Genomic DNA, 12510 nt, shown 5'->3' with positions numbered 1-12510 from the left:
CTGACACATTCTCATCCATATATCTTTATGCGAGGTTTTGGTAATTTTTTTTTATAAATTTGTGTGTTCATATACAACTATACCCATTAAACTTTATTACTTCCAACATAACAGAAATTATTTATATCTTCTATGTTTAGAAGATTTAACATAAAAACTGTAAATTTAAATATACTAAATTTTGCTAAATAGTTATCAGTTAACAGCTTTGATAATGATGTCAATCTACTGGCTTTAAATGTTATCTTTTTACTAGTTCTTTGGGAATGCTTGGTGGAAAGTTGTCCAGTAATGGAGAAATGTCGTGTTTGTGAAGCAGTAGAAAGCAAACACTTTGTAGTTGGACCTGACAGCTCACAGAAGCAAATGAATGTTACATTTTGTTATTCTGATGATTGAAGGGTTAAAATACAAATATTTATTTTGTTTCATAAACAGAGATTCAAAAGGCTTTCAGAATCCTACCAACAGCGGTTTTATTCATACAAAGTAGGCCTGTGCCATTATCGTACTTCTATGTGAGGACAAGGAAGCCAACTTCAAGACAATCAGCTACGCAAAAATTGCATTTTAGTAAGGTGTATACCTTGTTCAAAGCAACTCCATTTACAATAATGACAAACACCCATTCCAGGGACAATTCACTGTACAACCAGTAGTAATGAATTGATATATTACCATATCCACCAAGCAACTCTTCCACTGGTATGAACAGCCACTGCCAAATTCTGACTGACTGGTTGCAGAGCATGCAACTCAATACAGAATGGTTGATTACAATGGCATCTTACTAAACTATGCCACAAAACCAACTTTTCAGAAACTTCCTGGCAGATTAAAACTGTGTGCCGGACCGAGACTCGAACTCGGGACCTTTGCCTTTCGCGGGCGCACAGTTTTAATCTGCCAGAAAGTTTCATATCAGCGCACACTCCACTGTAGAGTGAAAATTTCATTCTACCAACTTTTCAGAACTATACAACTGGGAACAGTTCCTTAGTCTTTCTACTCTCGATTCTCCTGGGCTACAAGTTCATTAGTCCCCATCCTCCACTTACCTCTGCTCCTTTAACCACCAATCTCCTGACCACCCCCCCCCCCCCTCCCCCAACCCTTTTGCAACCTATTTCCTCGTGTAGAAATTGAAACTCTCCCTGTTTGCATGTGAATGAGTTTCCTCTGTCGCCACGTTCATGTCTACTTCCTTGCTGTCCATCCCTTTTCCTTATCCTCACACTACCTTAAGCCTCAGCACTTCCACATCAATCAAATAGATGGATTTATCACCTCATTTCAGCTCAAAGGCTGTGATAATATAGTTGTGTTATGTCTGTATGCTACGGTCTAAAGAACCATTCAGATTTAATAGCTGAGCTACAATGTTGACTTTACAGTATATACCAACTGACAGCTCAATAATTCCTTTACAAAGTCAGCTGTTACTTTTACTGATACCAATGTTGTAACATACACAACAATTAGAAAAAAAAGAAGAAAAAAAATTATATATATATATACACACACACACACAGGGCTATTACAAATGATTGAAGCGATTTCATAAATTCACTGTAGCTTCATTCATTGACATATGGTCACGACGCACTACAGATACGTAGAAAAACTCATAAAGTTTTGTTCAGCTGAAGCCGCACTTCAGGTTTCTGCCGCCAGAGCGCTCAAGAGCGCAGTGAGACAAAATGGCGACAGGAGCCGAGAAAGCGTATGTCGTGCTTGAAGTGCACTCACATCAGTCAGTCATAACAGTGCAACGACACTTCAGGACGAAGTTCAACAAAGATCCACCAACTGCTAACTCCATTCGGCGATGGTATGCGCAGTTTAAAGCTTCTGGATGCCTCTGTAAGGGGAAATCAACGGGTCGGCCTGCAGTGAGCGAAGAAACGGTTGAACGCGTGCGGGCAAGTTTCACGCGTAGCCCGCGGAAGTTGACGAATAAAGCAAGCGGGGAGCTAAACGTACCACAGCCGACGGTTTGGAAAATCTTACGGAAAAGGCTAAAGCAGAAGCCTTACCGTTTACAATTGCTACAACCCCTGACACCCGATGACAAAGCCAAACGCTTTGAATTTTCGGCGCGGTTGCAACAGGTTATGGAAGAGGATGCGTTCAGTGCGAAACTTGTTTTCAGTGATGAAGCAACATTTTTTCTTAATGGTGAACAGACACAATGTGCGAATCTGGGTGGTAGAGAATCCTCACGCATTCGTGCAGCAAATTCGCAATTCACCAAAAGTTAACGTGTTTTGTGCAATCTCACGGTTTAAAGTTTACGGCCCCTTTTTCTTCTGCGAAAAAAACGTTACAGGACACGTGTATCTGGACATGCTGGAACATTGGCTCATGCCACAACTGGAGACCGACAGCACCAACTTCCTCTTTCAACAGGATGGTGCTCCACTGCACTTCCATCATGATGTTTGGCATTTCTTAAACAGGAGACTGGAAAACCGATGGATCGGTCGTGCTGGAGATCATGATCAGCAATTCATGTCATGGCCTCCACGCTCTCTCATTCGATTTCATTATGAGAAAGATTCAGTGTTTAAACCTCCTCTACCAAGAAACGTGCCAAAACTGCGAGCTCGCATCAACGATGCTTTCGAACTCATTGATGGGGACATGCCGCGCTGAGTGTGGGAGGAACTTGATTATCGGCTTGATGTCTGCCGTATCACTAAAGGGGCGCATATCGAACATTTGTGAATGCCTAAAAAAACTTTTTGAGTTTTTGTATGTGTGTGCAAAGCATTGTGAAAATATCTCAAATAATAAAGTTATTGTAGAGCTGTGAAATCGCTTCAAATGGTTCAAATGGCTCTGAGCACTATGGGACTTAACATCTGAGGTCATCAGTCCCCTAGAACTTAGAGCTACTTAAACCTAACTAACCTAAGGACATCACACACATCCATGCCCGAGGCAGGATTCGAACTTGCGACCGTAGCAGTCTCGCGGTTCCGGACTGAAGCGCTTAGAACCGCACGGCCACCACGTGAAATCGCTTCAATCATTTGTAATAATGACTATAGCTGCAGAGGATTTTTTTAAAATGGCATTTTTATTTATAATAAATCACATAATTATCAAACAAATGAATAGTAAATCAGTCTGTACAATACAGCAGCCTGTTTCAGCCAGAAAAACAGTGATATAATTGAAATGAACACAAATTAGGAGACTGCAAATTTATCATTGCCTTTATGCTATATATTAGCTTTTGCAAATCCGATACGGTCACTCTTCATATCAAACTCTGTGTAATACTGTGCAATAAATGATGCTCCTAGTGACCAAATATTACTTGCTTCATTTCCAACCAGTGCAGATAGGCAGACAGTGAAGCCCCACTTTGTAATCTGAAAGAAAAATAAACTTTTATGTATCATAATGCCCATTTATCATATGATTGTAAAATACCCTCTTTCACTTTTACGTACCAGTAGGCACGTGATACTGAAAGCTATGGTTATTCAAATGTGGCATTATACCTGACATTTTATAAACACATATTTGAAGAACAATATTAGCTTCCATCACTATACTAGTATCTCAACAGAAATTTTCCCAGGAAGCCTACAAAAAATGGATTCCAACATATCGAAAAGCACACTACTTTTGTATCAGGACACAACAGTTACAAGGAAAAGTGTACTTTCCATGTTTTCACCTATGGTTACAGCTCTGTGACATCCTTCAAGCTGATAATTTTCAAGCAAAGTATGGCAATGTTTGAATTTAGCCACCCATTTCTGATCTGTTGAAAATGAAAACTGCACATAAGCTTCCACCAGTTTTGGATAAATTTATGTCAATTATGAGCCACTCACGACAAAAGAATTTTATGACTGGACCATGTTCCAGTTTGCCCATTTAAATATAGCATACACAATTGAGCTTCTTTGAAAAGACTTGCAAAACTCAAGTTGCCTCTCTACTTCCATTATTATGCAACATATACCAAAAAATATAAAGCTTATTTCACTGATATCAGTACCATCTTTTAATTAGGCCAAAATATTTTCTTCTTGTCCTTGTTAGTACTACTATCCCCCCCCCCCCCCCCCCTCCACAAGCAACTTTTGAATGTGCTGCTGTGGGCAACTTTTACAGTGCCACTTGCCTTTCTCTTTTTCATATTCACATCTAATGTGCAAGGGAAAAAAATCAGAGTTACAATGTAAATATTGTAATTTTTTCAACTCTCTCACTGTGGTGCTTGGATCAAACACGTGGATGGAGGGTGTGGGCACCTAATTGCCCTCATACAAGAATAAACTTTGAAATTAATATGAGGTTGTTATTGTAGGAAAAGTGCCTTTCTTGTAGCATCCTAGATGTATGATTAACCAAGCATTTTACAAACAACGTGGAGCAGACACAGTGAATCATATAACACTTGTTTATTTTCAGCCTTTTTGATAATTTTAAATGGTATGGTCTCCTCATATTCAAACTAAACTAAAGTATAAACTGCACAAAAAATATCTATAGACCACCTCATTTTTGAATAAATTACACATTTCAGAATTCTTCAATGGAAAGCAATCCATCAGTATCAGACTTCTATTGTCATTGCCCCTTGGCAGACTGTGAGATGTTATCAACTTAGGAGGTCATTACAATGTGTAGGCTGCATTACTGAGAGTTAATTCCTCTTCACTACGATTATAAGCCAGCACTCATCGGCACATAGTGAATTTACATCGAGTGCCAGTTCTATCCACATTGTCTTCATAACACCTACCCAATTTTGCCACTGCCAACAGCCACTCTAGGACTTATCCATTACACCCAATTAGGGTATCAGCTTTCATTGCTAATCATATTTCAGCATCCCTCATTTTTTGCTCTTTACCTTTTAAATCCAACTTGGAAACAAAACCTATATTTTCACTGTTTTATTCTTGATTACCCTCTTAAGTTAAATTGAAATACCAAGCAACAACTTCTTTGGCTTGAACTTCTGGTAGAACCTGAATAAAATTGATACAACAAATTGGTTACAAGGATTTTAGAGCATAACAACATTATTACTCATCTATGATTGAAGTTATGTAGATTGCATCTTCACTGAGGAACAGTTGTGAACATACTGCCACTGCCGTTACTTTCTAGCCTGGTGTGCTCAGGAACTCACTCCACTGGTGGACAAGTTTTCTCCTCAGGAGGAGTCTTTTTCATTTATGGCAGTACAACTCATACAATCAAGTGTCTTGAGAGGTTTTGTGTATTCAGTAGGAATTGTTACTGCGCCACACTTGTGTGTAATGGGAAGGATGGAAGGAAAGAAGGAAGAAAAATTAGGGTTTAATGTATCACTGCTATTGAGGTCATTAAAGACGGAGCACAAGCTCAGATTGTCTCAAGAATTTTACAAACATGCTCTTTCATAGGCACTATCCTGGCATTTGTCTGGAGAGATATGGGGAAATTACAGGAAACCTAAATCTGGGTGGTCAGACATGAATCTGAACCATTTTCCTCCCAGTAACAAGTCCAGTGTGCTAAGCACACAATGAGGGACTTAGCAACAAGGCATAAGTTGATGTTGGCATTTTGTCTGCTCAAGCTCAGGATGATGTGTCTCATATAACATTGTCTTATACCAAATGTGATAGACCTAAAGTCATGTGTTGAAGTGCTGAATCTGAATTGTCCTTCACTCTAACAAGTCCACAAAATTGTTGATCAGCAGTAATTATGCAGGCAGCTGAAAATACCATTTACATCATCACCAGTTCAATTTCACCATTCTCATATGAGTCACCAGCATCACTGTTATTTGTCATGCTGCTCCAAGTACTCAAGCAACACAAGATCAAAATGCCCTAACTGAAATGCCCCTTTATATGACACAGAATGTCGTAGCAGCACCAGGTAAACCATGCAGCCGACATCAGAGCTACAGGTGGATAGAATAATCGGCAATATAAACATTCTCTCACCACTAGTGCAGACAAGTCCGTACTGAAACCGACAGAACAGCTAGGTTCTTGAAGCCAGAGGTAGAGTATTTGGAACATATTCTCATTAAATAGGAGCTATGGCTGATTACTCCTCAACTAAATGCCATCCTTTGAGTCTCCATACCTTGTAGAACTGCCAAATTAAAATTTGTGATTTGGAACATTAATTAATATCTCAGGATTCATCCCAGATGCAGGCACAATTACAGTATTGATGTACACATTCTGTTTCACACACCTGAAAGAACCAGCAGACATCTTAAAAGAGCTTTTCTCAAATAGAGAAAACCACATGAGCCACCTGGTGTCCACCTACAGAGTTCCTTTCAAGTTGGTTATCATCCACAAGCCCTTTTGATGATTTCTGGGGTTGACTGATATATTTCTCATCACATAGCAGAATGACTTCAGTTTAAGGCATTGTTATTGTGTTATTAAAATCACTGTATTCATTTTAAACATACATCCTGCCACATCAATGCAGATACCTTGTCCCATTTTCTAGCCAGGTAATAACAATTTTGACATTAAAGTGGAAATTTACTGCCAGCCATAGGACCAGCCTCTGTGACCCTTCCATTAAAGGTTCAATGCAGATGCAAAAGTGAGAGCCTACACATTGTACTGCACTTACCGCTACATGTGATATGACTGGCATCACAGTTTAAATTTAGATCTACAATGGTTTAACACTCATTCTCCTCATTTCCATGAGGTAGATCACATCTTAATCCCAATAGCCAAAGAGACAGGTCATGTCATGTGGTCTGGATTTCCAGTGGTTATTCCTTTTAAGTGTCATCTGCCTTGAGTGGAATTTATATAGAGTGCTAGTTTTATTTGCATTGTCCACAGCATGCTACATCAGCATGCTGATCAATATCTCTGCTAGTGCCAGTTGTTATTCTGTAACTTATTGAGTCACAGCCACTCTTCGTATCACATTCAATATTATTGTCTTCACTGCATTTGAAAGCCTGAAATCCCAGGCATCTCCTCATTTAGTTTGAATCTTTCATACAAACTGAATAAAATTGGTACCTATTCTGAAATTGTGTCTGTCAGCCTTCGGGCAGTCACAACACACTGAAAATAATGAAACATGATGTGCTTGGCATCCATAAATACCAGCTCGGGTTTTCTGTAAGAGGATAGACAGCTTGAGGGCACTCATTTATTTATCTGTTTGTTTTTGAAATCTACATGTAATTAATTATGTTCAGGTATCATGGAATGTACTATTATTGCAATGTCTGACCTATTCAGTATTGCAACAGTGACCTACCATAAACAGCTACTAAAACGAAGCTGACAACATTGAAATATACTCTCTGAAAGTAATATTGTTATTTCTTGAGGCTGAGATTATTTTGCTGTTTTTAGCTGATAGTGTGGTGAGCAAGTTGACTTCTGATTCCATTACTACAGTGTTGCTTCATATAACTTCAGCTTACTTTAAAAAATATTAGTTTCCACTATGGTCAACATGCAGTTTCTTTCCCTCTACATGAACTTATATTGCATCTTATTTTCAGAACCTTTAGCGCTCCTAAATGTATAACACAGTTACTTTCAGAAAAGCTATATTATCTGAAAGAGAAGCAACAAATTATAGAGTGTAAATTCACACAACGTTCTTGGAAATTAGAGCCACTGTAGATAATCCAGACTAAGGTAACATTTATTCAAACCTTTACATTAATTAAATACAGATACTATGGAAAAGTAATTTATTACATATTGAACCTTACCTCTTGTACATAATCAGGACCCTTGAGCGTAAAATTTTTTCCCTGCAGGACAAAATGAATAGCAGGGAGTTTGATCACCTTGTTACATGGAACCTTTTTGAAAAAAAAAATAAATAAATAAATAAATAAATAAATAAATAAACACATAATTAATAAGTTCAATAATGGAAAACTATTTAGAGTTTGTTTGTTTTGCAGATTTATACAAAACTTGACTACATATGAAAATACAATAATACACTGGTCACAGCTAATGTTTGGCCGACTTATATAAAACTTGACTACATTTGAAAATACAATAATACACTGAGGTGACAAAAATCATGGGGTACTTATAATATCATGTTGGACCTCTTTTGCCTGGTGTAGCGCAGCAACTTGACATGGCATGGGCCCAACAAGTCGTTGGAACACCCTGCAGAAGTACTGAGCTATGCTGCCTCTACAGCCATCCATAACTGTGAATGTGTTGCCGATGCAGGACTGTGTGCACAAACTGACCCCTGAATTATGTCCCATAGACATGTTGGGCAACCTGGGTGGCTAAACTGTTAGGTCGAAGTGTCCAGAATGTTCTTCAAACCAAACGTGAACATTGTGGTCCGGTAACATGGTTCATCGTAATCCATAAAACTTACATTATTATTCAGGAACATGAAGTCCATGAGTGGTTGCAAATGGTCTCCAAGCAGCCGAACATAGCCATTTCCAGTCAATGATTCGTTCAACTGGATCAGAGGACCCAATCCATTCCATGTAAATACAACTCACACCATTATGGAGCCACCACTAGCTTGCATACAGCCTTGTTGACAATTTGGGTCCATGGCTTCATGGGGTCTGCAGCACACTCGAACCCTACCAGCAAAACTTACCAACTGAAATTGGAATTCATTTGTCATCTAGGATCCAACTAGTATGGTCACAATTCCTGGAGAGGTGCTGCAGCTGATGATGTGCTGTTAGCAAAGGCACTCTTGGCAGTCATCTACTGCTATAGCTCATTAATGTCAAATTCTGCTGCACTGTCTTAGACGAGACATTCATCATTTGTCCCACATTGATTTCTGCAGTTATTTCACACAGCATTGACAATTCTACACAAACACTGCTGCTCTCAGTCATTAAGCGAAGGCCATCAGCCACTGCACTGTCTGTGCTGAGATATAATAGCTGAAATGTGGTATTCTCAGCACACTCTTGACACTGTGGATCTCAAAATACTGACTTCCATAATGACTTCCAAAATGGATTGTCCCATGCATCTAGATCCAAATGTCATTCCGTGTTCGGAGTCTGCTAATTCCCACTGCGCAGCCAAAAACATGTCGGAACCCTTTTCACATGATCTACATGAGTGCAAATGACAGCTCTGCCAATGCAGTGCCCTTTTATACCTCATGTATGTGATACTACTGCCAACTGTATAGGTGAAAACACAGAGTACCAACATATTTCCCTGGGACACATCTGAAGTTACTTCTACTTCAGTCGATGATTAGCCATCCACAACATGTTGTGTCCTCCTTACAAACAAATACCCAATCCAGCTACAAATTTAGTTTGGAACCCAATCTGAATGCACTTTTGTTAATGTCAATGTGGTACAGACTCAAAAAGCTTTTCAGAAGTCAGGAAATACTGCAGCTACACAACTGCCTTGATACATGGATTTCAGTGTGTCATGTGAAAAAGGCACAAGCTACATTTAACATGGCCAATGTTTTTGGAATCCGTATGGGTTTGATGGAGAAGACCTTGTGTTCAAGGTAACTCATTATATTTGAGGTCAGAATATGTTCGGGCATGTCCAAAAGAAAAGACATCATGCATTAATATAACTGATTTGCCTCGATGCCCTATGAATCTGTCACCTTCAGAGCATATGCACAATCACATTTGACCTCCTGTGAGAATCTCAAAGTAGCGACCGGGAGGGGGGGGCATGGATGGGGAAACCTGATAGGTGCAGTTGGTGGGGATGTTGGTCAGCCAAGGGGCATACTGAGATGGTCGACGCAATTGTGATAAACGCTGTGTCTGGGTGGTGCAATGGTTAACATAACTTCCTACTAAGCAGAGGAGCCTGGGTTCAAATCCTAATCTGGCACAAAATTGACACTCGTTTGCACCGATTGCGCATGAAGTCCCAATGCAGCTGATGTCATGAATTCCTTACCTTACCTTTCCTTTCCTTTCCTTTTCCTCCCCCTCCACCTTCAAGTTACATAACATTCCTCAAATATGTCAGATCTATTTTTTGTTATGAGATTAAATGAATTCTCATGATGAGTGGTTTTGAGAGAAGGCATTTAGTTTTGCTTTGCAGGATCTCTTGTCATGCCCATCACTTGCAAAACTTCAATTATTGCATTGATCCAGACTGTTTTGTTGCCAGCATTTTCAATTTTGGGAAATCTTAGAAACACAAATAAGTAACTTCCTGCACATAAAACATGAGAAGAACAAAGATCAGGACACCTTTTACCTGCAAATTTTGATCATGTTTACTGTCAGAAGACAACTTCTACAAACAGTTTTCATAACAGTTACTCTCAGGATGTGAATGTCTTGAAAAATTTTTAATACAAATTACTGACTCTCCAGAAAAGCACATGTAGTCAAAACGTGGTGTCCTAATCAAAATTACTCTATGTCCTAACATGCAAATTTCTCATGTACATCAGTAAATAAATGCAACACTCCTTATATCATTACACGATGAGGAAGGAAAAGCCGTGCTTACCCGATACCGTCCCAGGACAAATGGTGACACTGGCAATATTTCATGAATTTTTTCAATTTCCGATGCTGGACCAGTTATTGTTGTGGTACTTGTATCAATAAGTGCTTCACAACCATTTTCACAAAATGGAATCAGTTTTGTTCCAAGGTCAACATCTATTCTGTACATATGAATGAAAAGAACAGTTATGTCAACAAGTTGAATATATCCACAGGCATGAAGAAGTTTGCTATAAATTTCAGCATTCTAATATAATGTATGCTACGTGATGAATCAATATTTCAGTTATCCACCTACGTCTCAAATCATCTTTGAGAAAGCAAAGTAGTGCTTCAATCTTAGAAGGTGCAAGAAACACTCTCTATGTTAAAACTCCCCCTTTGAACTATCTTCTTTGAATAATTTTAAATATTATGAGAAAAGACTGCCATTACCATCTTCTATCAGTGTCTGTTAATTCCAGAAGAGTAAGCTGAGAGTCAAGTACAGTTAATATTTCTTTTCTTACAGCAGTTGACTGATGCAGCACCCGTCTTACAGGTACCTACGTCTTATCAGAGATTGGTAAGTGACTAATAATGCCACATATGGAATAAATATGCAATTTTCACTGTCCTCTCTGCAGTTGGAAAAAGCATACCGAGTATGTAACAATGCCAAGTGAACACTAGTGCCTTCCTGACAAATAACAACATGATCACTGCTCTTAACCACTCGACATACACCCACTCTTTTGATATACATCTCTTCCTTTCCAGTTGAGAAACCAACACTTCAATTCCAATGAAGAGAAACAAGTAGAATCATAGAGAAATTTAGTAAACAAGAACTTTTACTACTTTTTTCTACAAAATTCTTAGCATGTTTGGATAGCATCATGTACTGAAATAAATCTTAACATTCAATGTACAAAGCATTTACTAGATGACTGAAAGTGATGGTGGAAGAAACATGCACAAAACTTCAAAGCTGTCTTATTGAGAAACATTACACATGCCTTAATAGCCCATTAGATACACACTGTATAGTATGTGACAGTAACTGACTCCAGTATTAAGTATTCCTAATCTTACCAGAGCTGGAGCTTGGAAAAAAACAACTATCTGAGCAGGCCCCAGTTCTGATTTGTCTGACACTGATATATGTGAGTAGCAAAATAATTCACTACAGATATGGTAATTGAATTTTAACACCTACTCTTGAAAACTGCATTTCTTTTTAAATGTCTTTTAACACATCTGTTGACTATTTTCACAGTACTTCAAGATGGAGTCACAAACACATTATAAAACCATTTATCTTCCTTTACCCTTGCTCAATCTTTTCTGTCAATTTGCTTTCTTGGAATGAACATTCTTCAACAACATGTTTTATAGTAAGGGAAGATAACCATCATTATCCAATACTGCATTCTCATAAAGATCTGTTGCTTTAACTCTACTTTGGCCAGGCTACCTTCTGTATGTAATGTAATGTCCCATAAAATTAATACAATAGTCACTTGTCTACACTAGCCACTGTGTTTGTCATAAACTACAATTGCAAGAGTCTTCCTCTCAGAGACAATCATCCATCCTGCTGGTTTCCTGGTGGAAAATTTGTCTGTACGCTGTATCCTGTTTTTATTTTTGTCTCTCATACAATCCAACACCTGACTATGTCTGAAATATAGTTGTAGTAGCAGTGGGTACCTAGGTAAATAACACTGTGAACTTGAAATAAAGAGTATATTGCAGTAAATAGGCTAATATGAAACTTCCTGACAGATTAAAACTGTGAAATGGGCTGATATGTTGCATGACATTGTTTTCTTGTTGTGAATACATTGTTTTTTTATTATCCACTTGTTCATATTGTTACATCCATGCCTCAGATTGACATGAACTTAGTGCCATTTCTACTATGGCTTCCACATTGTTACGTGAGACACATAGACAATGTATCTCCCAGCTCATAAAACACATTCAAAGACAATAGTTGTTCCAGAGACAAAGCTGACAATTCATACTCCTGAGCATACAGT

At 38.5% G+C, this 12510-nt stretch overlaps 1 protein-coding gene across 1 annotated transcript in view; it reads right to left on the bottom strand.

Annotated features, from left to right (window-relative positions):
* Positions 1 to 3063: 3063 nt before the first annotated feature.
* LOC126470222 (lysosomal aspartic protease-like) overlaps positions 3064 to 12510 on the bottom strand; it is a 42483-nt gene continuing 33036 nt past the window's right edge. The window contains exons 7-9 of the mRNA XM_050097907.1: positions 10488 to 10647; positions 7742 to 7834; positions 3064 to 3380 (exon numbers count right to left, since the gene is read on the bottom strand). Coding sequence (XP_049953864.1) covers positions 3228 to 3380; positions 7742 to 7834; positions 10488 to 10647 — 406 coding nt within the window. The 3' untranslated portion in view covers positions 3064 to 3227. The remainder of the gene's footprint in view (positions 3381 to 7741; positions 7835 to 10487; positions 10648 to 12510) is intronic.

This window comes from Schistocerca serialis, chromosome 3 (assembly GCF_023864345.2).
Source record: "Schistocerca serialis cubense isolate TAMUIC-IGC-003099 chromosome 3, iqSchSeri2.2, whole genome shotgun sequence".
In the NCBI taxonomy this organism is placed as follows: domain Eukaryota; kingdom Metazoa; phylum Arthropoda; class Insecta; order Orthoptera; family Acrididae; genus Schistocerca; species Schistocerca serialis.
This window is presented reverse-complemented; position numbering and strand designations above follow the sequence as displayed.